Genomic DNA, 21,898 nt, shown 5'->3' with positions numbered 1-21,898 from the left:
GCTTCTTTTGGGTAGTCCAAGAGGGAGAAGGCTGGTTGGAAGAGGCAGGTTCGGTTTTAAAAGAAGGGCTTTTGAAAGAAAGAAAGCGGGCGCAGAAAGAAGAAGTGTTTTGAAAGAGGGCGCGCTTTTAAAAGAAAGAAAGCGACGCGCGCGGCAGGTAAACGCGAAAAGCACGCGTGTAAAAGCGCGTGTAAAAGCGCAGCAGAACACATTGTAGACGCGCCTGTACACGCGACACAGAGACTGTTTATACTTTTTTTAAAAATTGATTATTCTTGTGTATCCATTGTTTTGTGCATAGGATGTGTATGATTTCACTAAAAACTGATCCTACTTCTGTATTGGTTATTTTGGACATAGCATGTCATCATCCTCTTCAAGCAGTTCTGGTGAGGATGAGACAATGCGTCATCATGATCGCGACGTGTGGCTGGCACAAAGGATCAAGTGTACGTGTAATCGATGTCAAGGGTGCATTGTACGAGCGCGTCGAATTACATTGAATCACATCTCGATGTATGGAGAATGGATTCAAACAGGTTTAGATGTGAGAAGATGTGAATTGAAAGTATTAAAATAACTCATGGTGTGCAAATTAATGGAGCGCGTTGTAATATATATACTGTGATTGAAGCAGGATGCAGTACCACACCCTAACATGGTGCCATACGCACGGCGAGAGCATGCAAAGCGTCGACGAGATGATGCTGGAGCTTCAGGATCTCTTGTCGGAGATGAGTGGGAAAGGGATGACAATAGCCCTGCACCCCACGAAGTTGTGGAAGAGGAAGTGTTTGATGACATGGTACGGAATCTTTTTAGGGATGATCGCAAAGGTGTGGACGACAATGATATGGAACAAGAGCATCTCTACAACGCTTCATCGACACCGGTTTTTGAAGGGTGCACATTCTCTATTTTACGTGCTTCACTTGAACTGCTCAATATACAAACAATTTATGGATGGAGCAATGCAAGTCTTGACGCATTATTGAAGTGAGCATTGTAACTTGCAAATTTGAGTTAGTGGTTTTTGGTTTACAGTATAGGGTTTAGGGTTATGGGCTAATTGATGATATTGGATGCAGGCTATTATCAAACATGCTTCCAAAGGGGAATAGACTACCCACCTCAAGAGACAAAGCGAGGCGCTATGTGACATCTCTTGGAGGATTGGATTATGATCGCATACATGCATGCATCAATGATTGCATTCTCTTTCGTGGGACGCATAAGGAGGCTCGACAGTGTCCCACTTGTGGTGAAGCAAGGTATAGAACAGATGTGAAGAGTTTTGATGTACCTCGTAAAGTCTTGCGACACTTTCCTATAATTCCTCGCATCAAACACATGTTCAAGTGCAAATCCATAGCAGAGCTCATGTCATGGCATTCCTCGCATCGATCGGATGATGGCATGTGGAGAATTCCTGCAGACACTCCTGCTTGGAAGCATATTGAAGATGAGTGGCCCAGCTTTAAAACAGAGCCCAGAAACTTGAGACTTGGCCTAGGTATGGATGGAGTGAATCCGTTTGGTTTCAAGAGCACCGCATACAGCGTGTGGCCGGTTGTGTTGGTGAATTACAACCTTCCACCATCAATGGCGATCAAGAAGGGACATCTTATGTTATCCCTTCTGATTCCAGGGAAACATAAAGTCAAGCATATGGATGTTTATCTTGAACCGTTGATTGATGAGTTGGAGGAACTATGGAGAGGTGTTGCGGTAGTGGACATTAGTATCAAAGAAGGAGGAGAAGCAGGTAAAGCAAGCCATCACCACTTTGCGTACTCCCACTGGATGCATGAGATCGTTGAAGGGAGCGTTTACAACCACTAAGAAAAGAGGGGTTGAGCAACTACATGGGTTGAAGTCCCACGATTGGCACAAGATGCTCCAAGTAAGTGTTTTCCAATTATTGTAGGTTGAAATTAAATTTTGTAATGCCCTAATTCAAATATACATGTGCTCTTATGTGCGCAGTTCATACTACCTACTAGCATCGACCATTGTGCAGACAGGAGTTTGAAAAGATGTATTTATAAGATGGGCGAGCTTGTGAGGTATGTAAATCCCATGTAAGATCACCCTTCATTATACCTTGCAAAATGAATGCGCATGAGGTATAACGTACTGTGCATTTATTTTTCAGATATGTTAGTTCCAAAGCAATTGATCCAGCCACATTGGATGATGCGCGTGTTATGGCAGTGGAGGTGGTTTGTATGGTAGAGGAGACTTTTCCGCGAACCATTCTCACAAGTCAACTACATCTCATTGTGCATTTAGTGGATGAAATTGCTTTATGTGGCACTGTGCATGCCCGTTGGATGTTCTTCCTAGAGCGCTTCATGAAGACCTTAAAAGACTTTGTGAGGCAAAGTGCAAGGCCCGAAGGAAGCATGGCTGAGGGTTGGTTGATACAAGAGTCTCTTGTATATATATCAGAATTTCTTGATCAGGTGGATAGCTCTTTGCCGCGACTATGGAGCAATGAAGAGGACTTGAGGATGACGTCTATTGTGCCTCAAGGAAAAGGACAGAGCAAAGTAATTGAGAGAACATTGATTGATGATCTTAATTTCACTTGCATCCTTAATAGTGATGTGATGAGCAGATGGGTTACAAGATACGAGGATGCAAAGACAAAAAGGCAAGCAGACAGAGCTCTCTTTCGGAGGCAACATGGCTCTCGTAAGGCGTACCCTAAGCATCTAGCAACACTTCCGAATGATATTCATGTTGATTGGTTGCATGAGGAAATGGAGAGAGCAGAGAGAGATGAGGGGCTGCATATCACGGCGGAAGAATGGGAGTATGCACGAGGATGCATGTTAAAGGTACATAGAACAAATGTAAATTTGCATTCTTTGTAAGTGATTGGCTTTTCATATTTATTCACATTAATTGCTTACATAGATATTGCTTATATTTTGGTCCAGTGCACTATGTTCAATGCTATATGGTGTGAAGGCAAGCATTTTCGAACACAAAGAATAGATGAAAAGAGGAATACACAAGATTGCGGTGTCATTAGTAGCTTTGAGGGAGCCAATGGAAAAATTGATGATTATTGTGGCACAATCCAAGACATATACAGACTTGACTTTCGCCGCTTCTTTGTGTATGTTTTGGATGTCAAATGGCAAATGAACGTGGTGGAAAAAGGGCCTAACGCAACGATAAAACGCCATGCAAGTGGCTATGTAACTATTGACTCTACAAAGTTTTGGCAAACAAAGAAAGATAGGCTCGTATTGCCACAACAATGTGAGCAGGTATGCATTTTTTTACAAATGTGTTTCATGTACATATATATCTAAGCTCGCGCACCCCTTGACTTTTGATATGCTAATTAATTAATGAATTATGTGTATTTGAGCAGGTTATCTATCTGCCAATGGTGCATGACAGTAAATGGTGGTATGTCATCCCTATTGCACCACGTTCCAAAGTAATGTATAATACATTCACTGATATGGAGCATATGGAGGATGTGGCAAGCCGCAAAGAAGATGATGTCGAACATGCCAATGTAGATGATCATGATAATGAGGATGAGCGTGCCATTTCTCACGATCATGAGGATGACCCTTCCATTGAGGATGATGGTGATGATGATGAGAATGATCAAGGCATCGGTACCATTATCAATGGGCAAAATAGCGATAGTAGAATAAATTTAATCGTAGCCTTACAAATTGATCAAATGGATATTGATGTTGATCGTTTGGCAAGGATGGATCTTATTGAAGATGAGATCGAACCCTAACCAATCCATCACTGTATTGTTCCAAATTCATGACATTTCTATTGTATACTTTGTCTTTCAATAACCATATGAAGATATATTTTTCAATATATTACGTTGTTGTAAGTGCATGTAGTGGGATTTTGTAATGGTTTGTAAACACTGCAATGCACAATGACATTTTTAAAACTTAATGGTTTTCTGTTTTGAAAAGAAATGGATTTCTGTAGTTAGGCTCTGTGTCGCGTGTAACAGAGCGTGTATTATGACAGTTTTTACGCGCAAATACACGCGCCCTCACATGCAATTATACACGCGCTGTTACATGCATGTATACACGCGCCCGATATTGCTGTGAGTATAAACGACCATACACGCGCCCGTAACTTTTCGCGTGTAATGGACGCGTGTATGGCGGCATTGTGTTGTAGTGATGTTGATTATCTTAAGAAAGTGCCTTGAGCGCTACAGACAATTTTGTATCGCTCTTAATCCACGGAAGTGTGTCTTTGGAGTGTCTTGTGGGCTATTGCTAGACCATGTGGTCAGTTCACTAGGAATCGCAACTGACCCTGAAAAAATCAAGGTTATAGTCGCTATGAGTCCACCATGCACTCCGAAAGAGGTACATAGCTTTCTGTCATCGATAGGGTACTATCAGAGATTTATAAATGCCTTGGCGGAAAGGATGTTGCCACTAGCAAACTTATTATCCTTTAGCTGTCTATTTGTATGGAGCGACCCTTGTAAGGTAGCTTTCGAGGATGTGAAATAGGAGCTAGTAAAAGCACCAGTTTTAAAAGCCCCTAAAAGAGGCGAGATATTTTACATATTTTCAGCAGCCACCATGCATAGTATCAACTATTGTTTAGCCCAAATCTGGGAGGAAAAGTGGTATCATCCGATAGCTTTTGCTAGTCGAAAATTAGGCATATCAAAAATTAACTACATCTACATGGAGAAGTTGTGCCTTGCGATGGTCTTTGCGACTAAAAAATTCAGGCACTACATCCTCTATGAGAAGGTAGTTTTCTATACGAAGGCGGAAGGGCTTAGATTGCTTATGAACGAGCTACAACCGCCTGATCGTCTGGCAAAGTGGTTAATCACTTTGCAAGAGTTTGATTATGAGATTAAGAGTAAGCCACCGAGGTTGCAGGGTATTGTGGAATGCCTTGTGGATTTCAAGGAGCCGAAAGAGACTTTAGTTGAAGGAAGTGATATCAAAGAAATGTTTAAAATTGATACAACTTCTATTCCATCTTGGTATGCTGCTATCATGCATTATCTATCAACAGGAGAGACGGGAGCTGGTTTATCAAATCAAAAAAGAGGAAAATCAGACAACGGGCTCTGAAGTTTTTCTTGATCATAGGAACACTATATCGACAGGGTGTTGATGATATCTACCGCCAATGTGTGATGCCTGACGAGGTTCCTTTCATCTTGGAAGAGTGCCACATGTAGGCCACGACTCTGCATGTGGAGGGCACTTCGCTGGATGGTTGACGGCACAGAAAGCTTTAAGAGCTGGTTATTGGTGGCCGTCCATCTTCCAAGATTCCTTTGAGTATGTTAAGAGATGTGATACCTGTCAAAGACATGATAGCAGAGAGAATAGGAAACGTCCACTTACGCCTATCATGGCTATCCTTCCATTTGAGAAGTGGGGCATTGACTTTGTGGGTCCTATCACCCCGTCATCTACTACTCAGAAGAGGTACATTATAGTAGCAACTGATTATTTTACAAAATGGTCAGAAGCGAGGGTAACGAGGCAGGATAATGAAAAAGAGACTGCAAGTTTTCTTTTAGAGTAGATTATCTACCGTTTCAGTCCACCGAAGGAACTAGTGTCAGACCATGGAACTCATTTTTTGAATAAAGTGATCAAAATCCTGACTGAAGCTTGGCAAATCAAGCACAATAAAGTGACCCCCTATAATCCACAAGCAAATGGGCAAGTCGAAAGTACTAATAAGTAGCTTGTGGGTATCTTGCCTAAAATAGTCTCTGAGAAGAAACGAGACTGGGACAGGAAGTTGTATGTGGCAGTATGGGCATACAATACAACGTTCAAGCGATCTACCGACCATACTCCATTTAAATTAGTTTATGGGGAAGAGTGTGTGTTACCCCTCGAAATCGAGTTACCAACCATACGATTTGCAATTAACCACTCTTTGGGAGATGAGGATGCACTCTTTGAATGTTTCACGACCATAGCCCACCTGGATGAACTAAAATTGCAGAGCTTATTACACCAGGAGGTAGCTAAACGTCGGATGAAGTAGCTGCATGACCTTAAAGCCAAGAAGTATACCTTTAAAAAAGGGCAATTAGTTCTGTACTATGATGCGCGTAGGGAGTTGTTTCCAGGAAAGATGGAACCTAGATGGGATGGCCCCTACAAGATTGTCAGGATAGGAAAGAATAGGTCTACAGCTCTACTAGCTGATTTGCAGGGAGTAGAATTTAAAAATAAGGTTAATCTTAATAAGATTAAACCTTATTATTTCTAAGTATGCTAATATGGGAAAATGCATTGCAGGTCCATGCTAGGGCTGATTTGAGACCTACAAAAGAGCTTAAAGCTGGTTGATGGGGTGGTTAATTCCTTATTTGGAGCACCCATATCTAGAGCAGAGATACCATCAGGGGAAACTTATCTGGTGGAGCAAAGGATACAAAGTGATTGAGTAGGAAGACGGAACCTTTGCATGGGAGATCAAAGTTTTCTGCCATTACTGCTTACGAATGTTGACAAGTATCCCTGTTGAGTTTAATGAAGAAGGTGGGATGGAGCCGTCAGTTCATCCTCTCAACATGTTAAATTTTGACTATCATAATTACGAATAGAGGAGTTCGTGATGGAAGGCTGTGTAAACCCATTGTGGACGTACACATTATATTTTGACGTAGCGTCTAGGGGCCCTAATAAAAAAGGAAGTGTTGGAGTAGTAATCCGAGATCCCGGCGTAGAGTTACGATGAAGTTAGCTGCTTATCTTGGGGTAGGATTCACTAACAATATGGCGGAGTATAAAGCCTTGATTATGGGATTGCATATTGCCAAACAAGGTGGTATTCGGCGGTTGTTAGTAAAAGGGGATTCCCAGTTGATCTTGAATCAGCTAGATGGGACATACACAGTGCGGAATCCCATCCTTTGTATGTATCATCGAACTGCGATGACCCTACTTGAGGAGTTTCAGAGAGCGTATTTTCAGTTGATTCCATGTTACTCGAATCAGTTTGCAGATTCACTGGAAAATCTTGCCTATGAAGAAGACCTTTTCTTCAACTATGGTCCTAGTTTGGATATTGCTATCAATAATGAGACAGGACCCAGTCGCTTGTGGGGAATGTTATCAGAGCATGCAATATACGGCAGGCGATGGCTGATATGGGTGATGCAAAGAGTAGCCGAGACCAATCTACCGTTGTTAACCTGGACCCATAGGCTGATTAGACAACATATTATGTATACGCCTCTTGCTATATATGCAGGAGGGATGGGTCATAATCTTATGCATTTAGTTTAGGGCTGTGAGTCCTGTTTTTCCTCCTTGGAAAGGAGCATATTATTGTATATCTATACTACTTCGGGGAGGGATGTGTAGGTGCTATTCTATTTGATCTCGTTAGGCCAAGAGGGCCAGTTTTGCAAGGTTTTAAATGTTTTATTTCATTAGGCCAAGAGGGCCAGTTGTCTGTTTAGTACAGGTGTGGTTAATGGTTTCTTGTTTTAGTCCTGTGCTAGACAGGTTTATAGAAGAGCTTGGAAGAAGCCTTTGTCGCGCGAGAGCTTCTCGTGGCCCTATCCAAGTGATATCTCTCCTTTACGAGTATTGTGTTTTTATGCTATATGTGTTTGTGTACTTGTAGGGGTTTTTCTTTTCTTGTTGGGGACCGGTGTCCAAGGCATGAAGTCCCAAGTTTAGGTTAGGTATGTCTGAGGGAGGTTTGAGTAGTCGTTGCCTCCTGTAAAGACATTGCCAGGCAGTGAAAGACCTGTTTTATAAGGCAGTTCTAGTGACCCTGTTCTACTAGCCTACTAGGCAGCCGCTCTAGGAGTTCTTGTTAGTTGTGAGGCAGTTCGAGAAGCCTGTAGAAGAAAAATGATGATGATGATAGAGGAAGAAAAAACCTGAATATCTCAATGAAAATAAATATATACAAAGGTGTGTAAAAAGGGGTTCTAACCCCTATACAAATACAAAACCAAAGAAATGAAAATTTATAAGCAGTTGCTCATCGCCTTGCAAAGGCCTGGTAGGTTCCTGGGGATGAGTCAGACCCGGGGCCGATGCCTTGTCTTCCTAGGGGTGGCGTCTTGCTGGAAAAGAAGAAAGTAAGGAAGGTTGGAGCAAAAATAAAAGTAAGCGTCAGAAAAGGATTAAGTATCGCCTTGCGAGGGCTTGGTAGGTTCTTGGGTACCGAGACAGGACCTGAGGCTACTGCCTTGTTCTCCTTGGGTCACTACGCTCAGCTCCCTCCTTTTTACATGCACGAGTATGGGAAAATAAAAAACATAAAAGAAGAAATGTGCTAAAAGGAAATACTTCTTGATCAGGCTATAGGAGTCCTCGCCTAGTAGGAGCTCCTAGTTGTGTTGTCCTTAGTTAGGTAGGTAGTTCAGACCACCACTTAGGGCAACCTATTTGATAGTTCTTTTTAGTTTAGCCGTGTTGGAGCAGTTGGTTAGTGACTAGCTTCAGACCTTCTATCAGATTATGTTAGGCCTACTCCTTGTGGATTTCATGCCTTGGTTTTGTTAGGGGGTAGAGTGAGCATTGTGCTGTGTTTTAGTATGCACTTATTTTGTATCAGCTTGATGCTTCCTTTGGTTGTTTTGTGCAGATCTGTTTGTGGGATTTGACAGGTTGAGTCGCCCTATCCTGTGGTGGCCAATGAGAGCGGAGTTTTGAGCCCAGGATGTGCCTAAAACTTGCCAAAAAATCTGGAATTTAGGGGAAAAATATTTAACATCGAAGGCGGGGCTGCAACTAGGACGATTTTAAGCACCAAGTGAAAGACGGCTTTTAAAAGGCACTCGAACGACACTTGTGGATTTTTGATAATTTTTTTGACTACCGTGCGGGATGTTGGGAGTTGCTAATCAGTGCGGGATGTCAAGATGGACACCTAGGATTTTTCAGAGCTCGAATCGAAGTCCGGACGGGGAAGTGGCCACAAATTGGTCAAGATACGAAGAGGTGGACAAAAAACTTGGACCAAAGGGGGGGGTGCCCTTTGGATATTTTAACCCCCCCTTCAATTTTTTATCAAGGAAGCATGGAAAAACGTGAGGATGGAGGCGGAAAAATGCGCCATCATCCCCCCCCTCATGAATGGAGGCTGAATGCAACCTATCTAACAGATGATGCCCGGAAACTTCTCCCTCTTGGCTGATCATATCGGCGGTCTTCGCGCGAGGAATGGTTGTGTGGATGAAGAGATCAGATTCTAGTCTTTCTCTCTCCTCCCTCTCTCTCTTCTCTATGGGTTGTTCATGTGTACCATCTTGATGAAGGAACCGGGGAGGGAGAATGAAGGAAATGGTGATGGAAATTGATGGAGATGCTAAAGATTGAAGTACAGCATTGGATTGAGAGCAATGGAGGCTCCGTCTGCTGGTTATGCAATCATTCAAGGCATCTCGGGTTACGTAAAAACACGGTATGACCATTTTTATGAAGAAAATGAAGGATTTTTTATAGTTTATGATGATAATTATGTTCTTATTGGATGAAAATTTGTTTGTGTGCTGGTTGCATTATGAGTAATTGTTGTTTATCAGAAAATTTTGGTTTTACAATGAATTACATGCTTTATTTAATTCTAGTAAATCCGAAATGCGGTCTTTAAGCGGTAAAATTGTAGTTTTTCTGTTTCGGGTGAAAATGGAAGATAAATTGAATGCTAGTATGCCTGTAGCCTCCGGGGGTATACATGTGTGGCACATGCCCGCACTAACAGAAATCTTCGGAGACGATTCTGTCCTACAATTTGGTTGAAGTGATTGGAACAAGAAAAGCCAAAAAATAGTATATTTTATTACCAAATAAATCAAGAAAATGGAAAAAATAAGGGGGCAAAATAGAAATACGTCTTGGAAAAATAAGGAAAAATATAATGATTATTTGTGGATGTATGGTAGTGGTAAAGCATGAGGTTTACCCTCAGTTTTCCCTATCTCTTTGTTAAAGTTTGTGATTTATTGGTTTTTATATATCAAAACATGACAAAATGAACCTCTACACCTATGCAACGAAAGCAATACCTAAATGTAGGGGGTTGGGAGGTTTGAATGGTGTGATTTGCGTGCTAATTGTTGCTGATTTTCTGATGCACATCATGTCATAGAGTTCATGTTATTTTGATTAAGAGGATAGTAGCATGAGTGTTATCTCGGTGTTATCCTTTCATCGCCGCAACGAGTTAGGGAATAAGAATTGAAAGCCTAGTTGTACACAAGCACATTGCTGATTTGAAAATGATGTTTGAACACTTTAGAATCATTCACCTTTGCATGTGCATGAAACCATGGTATCGGAATAAAAAACCTGATAAAAAACCTGGATGCATAGCACCTATTTTCAATGACAATGACTACGCTTGAGTGTGGAAAGGCATCCTAAGCTGTAGGATAGACGTTCGGTTCTTGGGGGATTATCTAGTAAGGAAACATGGTATCTCCTGGAGTTATTTTTGAAATGAAGAGTGTAGTTTTTTTGTTTGTTTTATATGTTGAGTAGTGCATCAAGGGGCCAATCCCTGCGATGTAGGAGAGCTGCAGTGGAGCCGCGGTGGTTCTACCAAGAGGTTGCCTCCCATGTATGTGATTATCGTGGTATTTATTGCCAAAGTGTATGGGTTCTCCCTCTGTGGAGTTTATAGAAAGGGAAACGTTGGACTACAAAACTATAAAACTATAAACGCATAGATTAGGCTTTAGGGAAGTTTGTCCTTTATAGTAGTAGATAGATGCTCCTGGTCCACGAGGCTGTGAGGGTGTGTTTGTTTGTTATGAGCATGAGGTCCGACTAGTGCCATAACCAGTGTCATCCCATTTCAAGTCCCATTAGTGAGTCTATCCCTCAAGACACAGAAAGATTTTGGAGCACTCTCTTGCAGCTCCAAATGGTGGAGCCAGTGGCCAAATCTACCTTCAAGAGAAAGTATATGTCCGGCGTAATTCCATCCATCCAAGCCGAAGTCAACATGTTCAAGCCCAATAACCTGGACGAAGCCATATCCCCAGCTCACGATGCTGAAAAGAAGCAATCTAAAGACCGAAGGCAATTTTTGGCATCCAACTGTAACAACATGGGTAACTTTTGTTTTAATTCTTTCCGTAACTTGAATTCTCAATATGGAAAGAATCCTTTTATCCGACAGTCATGGATGCGAAATGTTCTTAATAATCATGGTCAATTAGTTTCCAATTCTAAACCTCCCAATCTACCTTCAAATTTGCCTAAATTTGGTGAACCTAAAATGTTAACCCAAGTGTCTCCAATGCCAATTCCAAAAATGTAATTTCTTATAATTATAAGCATCTTGGTCATATTGCGAGTCGTTGTCCCATGGGCAACACCTATGATTGGAAGAAACCCACGGCGTACCTAAATTTTATTGGAGCTGAAGAATCCAATAAAGACCTTGAAGTAATGCCCGACTTCGATGATGCTACACTTAATGGTGAAAATTCTAACGAATCTGAAGACCTTGTTGGTATAATTTCTAAGCATGCCTTATTAAAGATGCGATGTAAAATCAATAATAATGATATGGCTGTTTTGCATGACGATGGTAGTACTCATGATTTTGTTTCACAAAAAGTAGTTAGAAACTTACAACTTAAAACTATTCCATCTGCCTATAAAATTAAGGCTACATTTCTAGGACAACAATATAATGGCACTAAAGAAGTTCATAATTTAGAAATTGTATTGGATCTTATAAGGAAAAGCGAAAATTTTTAGTAGCACATTTGCAATCTGTTGACATAATTCTAGGAATGCCATGATGTCACCAATTCAACCCCAATATAGATTACAACACACACTCAATGCACATTGAGCATAAAGGTAAACACATTTTACTCGAAGGGTTAACAAAAACTAAATTATTTCCAATTATTAGTCATACACAGGCAAAGTGAGCTTTGCGTAAACAATTAAAAGCTTTCTTAGTATGGATCAATGAAGTTGATATTACAAAAACTGAACTAACTCCAAAGCAACAACATTTTATTGCTAAATTTTCTGATTGCTTTTCTAATGATTTACCTTTACAACTTCCTCCACCACAACCTGAAGACCACCAAATTGATTTACTTCGTGGTAGTCAACCACCTTGCAAAGCTCCCTATCGCCATAACCAATTAGAATAGAAAGAGATTCAGAAGCAAATTGAAGAACTTCTAAGTAGAACATTAATTCGTTCAAGTAGTTCGCCTTTTGGAGCTCCTGTATTATTAGTTAAAAAGAAAAATCAAACTTACCGCATGTGTATAGATTATAGAGCACTTAATAAAATAACGGTTAAAAATAGATATCCAATACCTAGAATAGACGATCTTCTAGATGAATTACAAGGAGCAACAGTGTTTAGTAAAATTGATTTAAAATCAGGATATCACCAAGTTCGTATGTCTACTCCTGACATTTTTAAGACAGCTTTTCATACACAATTTGGACATTATGAATTCTTGGTAATGCACTTTGGACTTACCAATGCACCAGCTACATTTAGTAGAATGATGAATAGAATATTTTTGCATTTTCAGCATTGTGTAATAGTCTTTTTCGATGACATTCTTGTTTTCAGCAAAACTGAAAAAGAACACGAAGAACATTTATCTTTAGTGTTTAGTTTATTAAAACAAAACCATCTATATGCTTACCCTAACAAAAGTTCTTTCTTTCAATCTGAAATAGAATATTTAGGTCATATCGTGTCTGCCAAAGGCATACACGTAGATCCACATACAATTGAAGCAATTATGTCTTGGCCAACACCTAAAAATGTCCATGAAGTTTGTTAATTTCTAGGACTAGCTAGCTTTTATCAAAAATTTGTTAGAAACTTTTCATTGCTTGCTTTACCATTAACTATTTTGTTAAAGAAAGGTCTTGTTTATCGTTGGGGCAACATCCAACAATGATCGTTTGAAATACTTAAGCATGCACTCACACATGCACCAATTTTACAATTATCTGATTTCAATAGACCATTCTTTCTTGTGGTTACTGATGCAAGTGGTTCTGGCATCAGTGCAGTATTGATGCAAGACAATCACCCTATAGAATACTCTAGTTGTAAACTGAAATTATCTGAAGTTAAATATTATACATATGACAAAAAGAATTACTAGTTGTAGTTCTTGCATTGCGCATATGGAAGCACTATTTAATGGGTTCGGAGTTTATGATTAAAACCGATCAGCAGAGTACTAAACATTTATTGTCACAACCACAAATATCTGAAAGACACATACAGTGGGCATCATTTATTCAATCCTTTCATCCACTCATTCAATATCAACCAGGTAAGGAAAATGTAGTAGCCGATGCACTTAGCCGTAGGCCTTCATTAAACAATAATTATGTCATTTCTACTTCTTCATTAGGCACAATGAAAAATATTTATCTTCAAGATCCCGATTTTCATGATGTTTGGGTAAATTTATCTAACAATCAATGGATCCCTACTAATAACTTTTCTGTTTCCGACGGTTTTTTGTTTTATGAAAAACGGTTATGTATTACTAAACCTTTTCATCATTTTATTATGTAAGAAAGTACACGAACCTCCTTATATGGGACATCGTGGTATTATCTCCACACTTAGAAATTTACATGAAGATTTTTTCTGGTCAAATATGCAACATGATGTTTCTAATTTTGTTTCTGACTGCATTGTATGTCAACGCATAAAAAGACATCATGGTAAGTCATATGGTTTATTACTTCCATTACCTATCCCTACTTCACATTGGGAGCAGATTTCTATGGACTTGATTATAGGTTTACCACAAACTTCTTTACAAAATGATATGATATGGACCATAGTTGATAGATTTAGTAAATAGGCTTACTTCATTGCTTGTAAAAAGACCTTAAGTGTTGCACAAGCCGCCAACTTATTTCTCAAGCATATTTTTGTGCACCATGGATTGCCGAAAATTATTGTGTCTGACCGAGATCCTCAATTCTGTAATAATTTTTGGATTACCTTGTTTACTAACTTAGGAACTAAGATTGATTCTAGCTCTGCATTTCATCTAGAGACTAACAGTGAAACAGAGACCACAAATAGCACAATTTTGGATTTAATCCATGCTTACACAATTTCTTCTCCAAGCACATGGGATAATCATTTGCACCTTCTACATTTTGCTTACAATAATACCATTCACAAAAGGCACCTTTTGAAATTGTTTATGGTCACAAATTGCAAACTCCCACATTTCGACTAACTCAGAAAATACCTTCTGTTGACGATTGGATTCAAAATCATTCAAGTCTTTATGAGCAAGTTAAACAAATACTAACAAAGGTCCAACAATCATATGCGAAACAAGCAAATAAAAATAGGCAAGCTATGATTTATAAGGAAGGAGATTATGTTTGGTTACGTGTTGAAAAACGTAGACTCCATAGTGTAGAAAAGAACCTGAATGTTAAATTAGCTCCTCGTTTCGATAGACCTTTTAAAATTTTCCATTGTATTAATCCTAATGCTTACAAATTAGAGTTACCTCATCATTGGAAAATCCACAAAAGTTTTCACATTAGTCTTTTACATCCCTTCAAAGGTTCTCTTCCTGTTCACCTGTTTATGAATCACCACCCTTGATTTTGCAAATGACCATGAAATCCTAATCCCTAAAACAATTATTGATGTTGATTATATAACCACTAGAACTGGAAATACTTATCATCGTTATCTTGTCGAATTCCACAATCATCCTGTTGAGGAAGCTCAATGGATGCATGCTCGTCATTTGCGACCTTTTTCCAATTTATTGTCTCCACATCTAGCCAATAGCAATTGAGGACAATTTCTATCCCACCCTGGAGGTATGTTGCCAGGTGGCACCTACACAAAGGGATGAGCACCTTAAATGGTCTTCCATCAATGCGGGGCACGTTCCAAGAATTGTCTTAGGGGGAAGGTCACTGGGGACGCCTATCCTTTCCAGGCGTTGATGCAAGTGTGAACGTGAGTGGTACCATTTTATTCACACAAGAATCAACATCTTCGTGAATTAATTATTGTATGGAATTCCAAATTAATTGATTTATGAGGCTAGCTGCAATTATTCACTTGGTTATTATTCTAACATGATTTTTTAAATTTTTTGTAACTGATGTGTAGAGTAAGGACAGAGTGATTGTAAAGGGCCTAAATCTTGGGCAAAAGAAGATTTCATAATATTATTATAAGTATGGCATGAAGGGAGCTGCCCACTTCATGTCGGGGGGAGATTGAACCCAATCTTGAGTCGCTTCATCTTACTTTACCTTCTCTTTTAGTCTATTTTCAATTTCTCATGAGTCGTATGCAATTTTATGAGTAAAAGAGAGAAAGAGGGAGCTTCTTCTATTTTCTACGCGCAAACCACGCATCCGTTGCTCGCAACAAGCTCACTCAAAAAGCTCACTTCTCACATGCACTCCCTCCAATAGACATGGATGAGTCCTCTTAATAGTCGACCAAAATTCATATTCATGCACATCACCATTGATTCTCTCCATGGGAAATCTTAGACTTAGTCAAACTTGGGAATCTTGGTTCTACTTCATAAGGAAAGAATGGACAAGTCACCCTAATAGCAATCTAATGCCCACCTAAGAAAGACGGCTTTGTAATCAATCAAAGGCAAGAGTGAGGTTAACACTGTACTTGGTTCAAAGAGAATGAGAGACAAGGGAGAGCGTAACTTGATCCCCCTACATATAAGGTAAATTCTCAGCTCCAGCCCCCTTAAAAGGTGTTAATCCTGGTAACTAATCATAGCAATATTGGGAGGGTAACGATTTAATCAACTCTAACTAGTGTTGGAAAGTTACCCAACTTATTAGGTCCACCCAGCATTGTAGGCATTCAATCATTAGGATCGAAGCCTCTCATTTTCCTCGATTGGGTTTGCTTAGTTTTCTAATTAGCAAACATACTACCACACTGTTTTGACATATAAAATCACCTCCATTTTATTACTCTGTTAAACAAAGTTCATTAAACTCAATCTTTAGCACATAACAAACAATTCGAAAATCAAATACTTTATTTCATAGTAACATCCAAAATCATCACTCTATAGAGTGGTACGAAATCTGTCTTTCCGCAGCAGAAAGACATTGTCCAAGCCTAGGATAGAACCTTCCAATCCCTTGGGATTGGGCTCTATGTGATCACACTCCTTCCATGGTCAACATGGAGTTTACTGGCTCAGAGCCCCTCTAAGCTTCCCTGAGCCATCCTACATAACAGGGGCATTTATCTCTTGACCCTTTGCCCTCTTAGGTGCTTGAGTGATCAAAAACCAAACACACCTACCTCTCTCGGGAGCATAGGACTCCCAGCCACATGTGAGTTTTTCCACACTTCGCTGAGTGTTAGGGAGCATTGGGTTGGGGACCCCAATGTCCTAAACTACCACAATCACAACTCGTCCAGTTGATACAAGCCCGGAATCATAAGAGACATAATTCATCATTCACAAATACAAAAGCAGTCATAACCATAAGGCATTTTTAACACACTTGTCAGTGTATGCGATGCACTGAATCTATCCCCCTTATCAATTCACGTGCTCTTTCCTAAAAGGAAATTGATAATACTAACATGTGTTTGCAAGTTTAAGTTCTAACTGATCGTAGTTTATATAATGGACTAACTTATCCCTAATTAGGAAGTTGTAGATTTAATAGCTTATAAGTAGTCATTTTTTAATGTACTAAACCTAATTATCTCCATTTGGCCATCCATCATGATTATAGTTTATGGCCGCAACCTTGGTTTGTTGTGGAATAATTGGTCCTTCGGGTTGAATGGATTGGGGGGTAACTTTCGCTTACGCTTCAACTTTGTGTTGAGTTCCCACAGCAATGTCCACTTCCTTGTGTTGGGGAACTCTCTGAGCATGACCTCGCTCAGCGTCTCAGCATCTCTTGGGAGCCATGAAGAAGCTTGATGGATTTGAGCAGTGTTTTTGCATAGGTATGGAGAGACAGAGAGAGAGAGGCTCGACTGATTGCAATCGAGCTTTGTCACATCAATAGTAGAGAGATTTTGCATGGGTCATTTTGTTCTTGACATGACGCTCTATCCCTGTTTATATAGTAATGGGGGGAGAATATAAAGAGAGAATGCTTGATTTTTAGTGTTTTCAATGACATCATCGATGATAAAGAGAGAACTATTTCTTTTAGTATATTCGATGGCATCACCAATGACATCAAAGAGGGGGCTCAATTTTTGTAGTGCGAAGATAAAAATTTATGAATATATGGGGGAGCACCATGTGTCACGTCATCGGGTGGGTGTCACTCCAAGGTTCATGACCAAGGCGGTGACCAAGGCATAGACCTTGGCATCTTGGCCTTGGCATACTTTGTAATGAGCTACAAAGGCTTCATTGGCACTGTTGGCTATGTGTGAGAAGCTCCCACTAGCTTGTAGGAAAATCTTCCCAAAAGGTCACCCATCCTGGCAGTATTATCACCCAAATGCACTTAACTGCCAAGTGACTATCCACTAGGCTAGATATTTTTTGTTGTTACAACAAACATAGTTTTAATAAGATTATCTTAGGAGGGTTTCCCAAGTCTTTCTTCCATGAACTGGCATATAATACCTCATTAATAATAAAAATTATCTTCATATTTAGAGCTAGTTTTAAAAATGTGTACTTTTGTTTTCAACATAAATCAATTTTTGGAATGTATACACACATTGTTTATTAAAATAAACTAAGTGGGGACATTACATTATATGAAAATTGTTTATTAAAATAAACTACGTAATGGGAACATTACATGAGGAAAGAGCAATATTGGAGCTACAAGTGTCAAAATCTTGTCAAGAAATGGCAACGAGAGCAATACAAAGAGAATACATAAAAAGAAGAAGAACTTGCAAAGTTGGAGTTAGAAATTGTTCTCCCCATGATAGAAGCAACAAATGATGAGATTTCAACCCACAAGCGCAAAGAAGTCATTATGGGTAATATGAACATTGAATTGATCAATGATCATTTCAGAAATAGTGTACATTGAGAGATGCACACAAGTACCTATGGCTTTAAAAAGAAAAGTACCATTTTCCATGCATTTTTGTGCTTACTTTTTATATATACTTACTAACAAACAAGAGGGGTCATGTCAAGCCCATGGTGATAACCTATAAAGGTCAATAGGGGTTTAACTCCCTTGGGGCCCAATTTCATGTTGGTTAACATTGGAGTGATTATAGCTTAAAATGCTATTTAAAAAAAATTAGTGTACAATTGAGAGTGTATTCAAGATGGATTCAAAGCTTGTTGGTCAAGGTTAGTGAGAGTAGCTGAGGGCATAGCAATTGAAGTGAATTTGGTCCATTAAGGAGCAAGGCATAAGAGGAATCATTAGCAAATAGTGTTATTGTATGATAGTTGTGCTAATGCACAATGAGTCACAATTGGTTTGTGTAAAGGCTCTTCTCCAAAAAGTGGGTTATGGAGCTTCAAGGACAATGTTCTATTGTCTACTATACAAAACCATTCATTCTTTGAGCATTTTACACTTTCATTCACTAATGGAATTCATTCATTTTAGAGTTCTCTTCTCTATTTCTAATGTGTTTTTTTGCATTTAGTGTGTTCTTTTTTGAGTTATTGTGCTTTAGTTATTTTTGTATCTTCTATGTTTTTTCTCAAGCTCCCTCTCCCTCAACTTTCATTGAAAATTTCAACTCAAGAAACCAAACTTTGATGAATGTGAATATACCTGAATTCTTTTATTTGTGATGTAGAAGAGACGTGTCACTCTAGATTTTCTTGTGACTCCAACAATCCCAAACTCTTAATCTAACTCTGCAAGGATAGACTTCTTTGACATTGAATCCTGATCTTTCTATTTCATTGCAATGAGACACATAAATTTAGCATAAAAATAAGATTAATATTATATATATAAGCTTGGATTTATACCTACACCCATAGTAAATGAACATGTGGCATCATGTATAGGTCAAGAATGGTGCAAATGCATCAAAGAAATACCAATCCTCCTCCGAGTGGGATGATGTGGCCATCACAATTTATATTACTAGTGATGCAATATGTCCCCATCCATGTGGTGTAACCTACATAACATAATAAACTAAACATATAAAGAAATGTAAGGTAAAATTTTGAAACACATATATAAAAGGATAACATATACTCAACAAGTTAGAAAAATATACATGGGAGGACAGAGCTTCTTCTCCTTGGATTATTGGCACAAGATGTACAATTATAGTTGAAAAGCATGGATCTAGAGCATGGCTATGGAGGATGGAAGATAAAGACAAGACTCATGAAGACTCCATGAAGACATACATATGACAACTAACTGTTACAAAAGTGAACTAGGTTCCAAGATTGAAGATTGGACTTAAAAACACAATCTTGTGTAAGCAAACAATGACACTTGATTGAAAAGACAAAGGACAATACAATACTTTATAGTCTTTTGGGTAGGTAGCACTTTCCAACACCATGCTTATAGGATTTAATAAACCTGCATATCCTTAGCCCAACTACTCCATACAAAAAGGCTACACTGGGTGTGATTGCCTAAATTCTCAACACCCCTCCTCAATCAAAACCAGAAAAGGCACAAAGTGTGTAGAGGATTTAGTGAGCAACCACTTGCAATGTGTGGGCATACCACAAATATGTTAAATTAAATCATCCAGAGGCTATAATAACAAGGGCTTTACAAAGTTTATAGAGGCTGTAGTGCTAGGCTACATGAGGAGTTTACAAGCTCATAAAAGGAACATTAGGGAAAGGTTATAGAAGGCTTCGAAAAACTCTATTAGAGTAGTGTGAATATAAGGACTGGTGAGGCTTGTCCTTCTGCTCCTAATGGTCTTCTTCTTCTTCTTCTTCTTCTTCTTCTTCTTCTTCTTCTTCTTCTTCTTCTACTACTACTACTACTACTACTACTACTACTACTACTACTACTACTACTACTACTACTACTACTACTACTACTACTACTACTACTACTACTACTACTACTACTACTACTACTACTACTACTACTACTACTACTACTACTACTACTACTACTACTACTACTACTACTACTACTACTACTACTACTACTACTACTACTACTACTACTACTACTACTACTACTACTACTACTACTACTACTACTACTACTACTACTACTACTACTACTACTACTACTACTACTACTACTACTACTACTACTACTACTACTACTACTACTACTACTACTACTACTACTACTACTACTACTACTACTACTACTACTACTACTACTACTACTACTACTACTACTACTACTACTACTACTACTACTACTACTACTACTACTACTACTACTACTACTACTACTACTACTACTACTACTACTACTACTACTACTACTACTACTACTACTACTACTACTACTACTACTACTACTACTACTACTACTACTACTACTACTACTACTACTACTACTACTACTACTACTACTACTACTACTACTACTACTACTTTTTGCAAAAAAACCGGACATAAATTTTTGGCTTCTTCTTCTTCTTCTTCTTCTGCTTTTTGGCACGACATAAATTTTTAGTATGTCCGGTTTTTTTGCAAAAGTCTTAAATTAGCTGATCCTTTTTGCCTTTGTACTTACTGTTGACATACAATATTTTTTCATCCTTAGAAGTACTTGGCTCTTCTTTATTTTTTATCTTCTTTTCTTCTTCTAATAGAGAGGCCTAAGTGTTAACAAGTTTAGGATTTGGCATGTTGATTAAAGTAGTGGAGACATTATCATAATCTGGAGGCAAACTTTTTAACAAAGTTGTAGAAACACAGGATCTAGAGCATGGCAACTATGGTGGCTCATAGACCTTGACTAGACACATGAAGACACTGACATGATAGAGACCAAGAATCTTGTCTCAAGAGAAAATGACAATTATCAGGTATGCTATACTGAGGAGCAACATGATAATGGCATTGCATTCATCTCATATGAAAATGACAAGAAATTACAATGCTTTATAGGAAAGTCTAGGTAGCACACCCTCCTACTGTGCTTATGGAATTCTTGTCCTGAGCCCTCACTGCTCCATCTAAAGATACTGAAGTAGGTGTGATTGCAAATATCTCAATGCCCCTCCTCAATCACAACCAGAAGTACAAAGCATGTAGAGGCTTTATTGAAAGCAACATCTGCAAAGTGTGGGCATACAATAAACATGCTAAACATCAGAGGCTGTCACAGAAAAGGCTGTGTGGGTACCATAAACATGATGGAAATCCAAAGGCTATAACAGGGCCCTCACAAAGTGTATAGAGGCTGTAATACAAGGCTACATGAGGAGTTTACAAGCTTATATCCAAAGCATTAGGGCTAGGCAATACAAGGCTAAAAAATTCTATCAGAATAGAAGGACTGATGAGGCTTGTCCTTCTCCTCATGGTCTTCTTCTTCTTCTTCTTTAATTGCACCAAGATAGGCCTTCTGGGACCTTTTTTGGTATGGAAAAACTTCTCAGAGTGTCCAATCCTTTTGCAAAAATCACAGAAAAGATGGTCCTTCTTGCCTTTACACCTGTTGCCAACATATAATGCTTGTTTATCTCTAGAGGTGCTTGGTTCTTCCTTAGTTTTTAGCTTCTTCCTTAGTTTTTAGCTTCTTTTCCTCCTCTAACAGTGATACCTATCAACAAGCTCAGGGTTTGGCATATTGATTAGAGTTGTTGACACATTATTATATTTAGGAGGAAAACTTTTAAGCAGAACACCAATGCAAACATCTTCTTCCATTTTAATGTTGATTCCTACAAGCTGGGTTAGAAGTCCTTCCATGTAATTTAGATGTGTGGCAAGTGATGTGCTAGACTTCATGTCATG

The 21,898-nt window shown here is 39.0% G+C and overlaps 1 protein-coding gene across 1 annotated transcript; it reads left to right on the top strand.

Annotated features, from left to right (window-relative positions):
- The first annotated feature begins 361 nt into the window (after positions 1-361).
- Positions 362-1,000, top strand: LOC148011553 (uncharacterized). Its single transcript, XM_087670018.1, has 2 exons — positions 362-547; positions 635-1,000. The coding sequence occupies exons 1-2, from the start codon at positions 362-364 to the stop codon at positions 998-1,000; spliced, it is 552 nt and encodes a 183-aa protein (XP_087526144.1).
- The last annotated feature ends 20,898 nt before the right edge of the window (positions 1,001-21,898 follow it).

This window comes from Lygodium microphyllum, chromosome 28 (genome assembly GCF_053477565.2).
Source record: "Lygodium microphyllum isolate KBCC chromosome 28, Lygodium_microphyllum_v1.1.10, whole genome shotgun sequence".
Taxonomy (NCBI): Eukaryota; Viridiplantae; Streptophyta; class Polypodiopsida; order Schizaeales; family Lygodiaceae; genus Lygodium; species Lygodium microphyllum.
This window is presented reverse-complemented; position numbering and strand designations above follow the sequence as displayed.

Bases quoted from the DNA above. Each gene is read 5' to 3' on its own strand.
- LOC148011553 (XM_087670018.1), top strand. From the start codon at position 362: ATGTCATCATCCTCTTCAAGCAGTTCTGGTGAGGATGAGACAATGCGT. The intron at 548-634 runs GTGAGAAGATGT...CTGTGATTGAAG, and splicing joins GGATTCAAACAGGTTTAGAT to CAGGATGCAGTACCACACCC.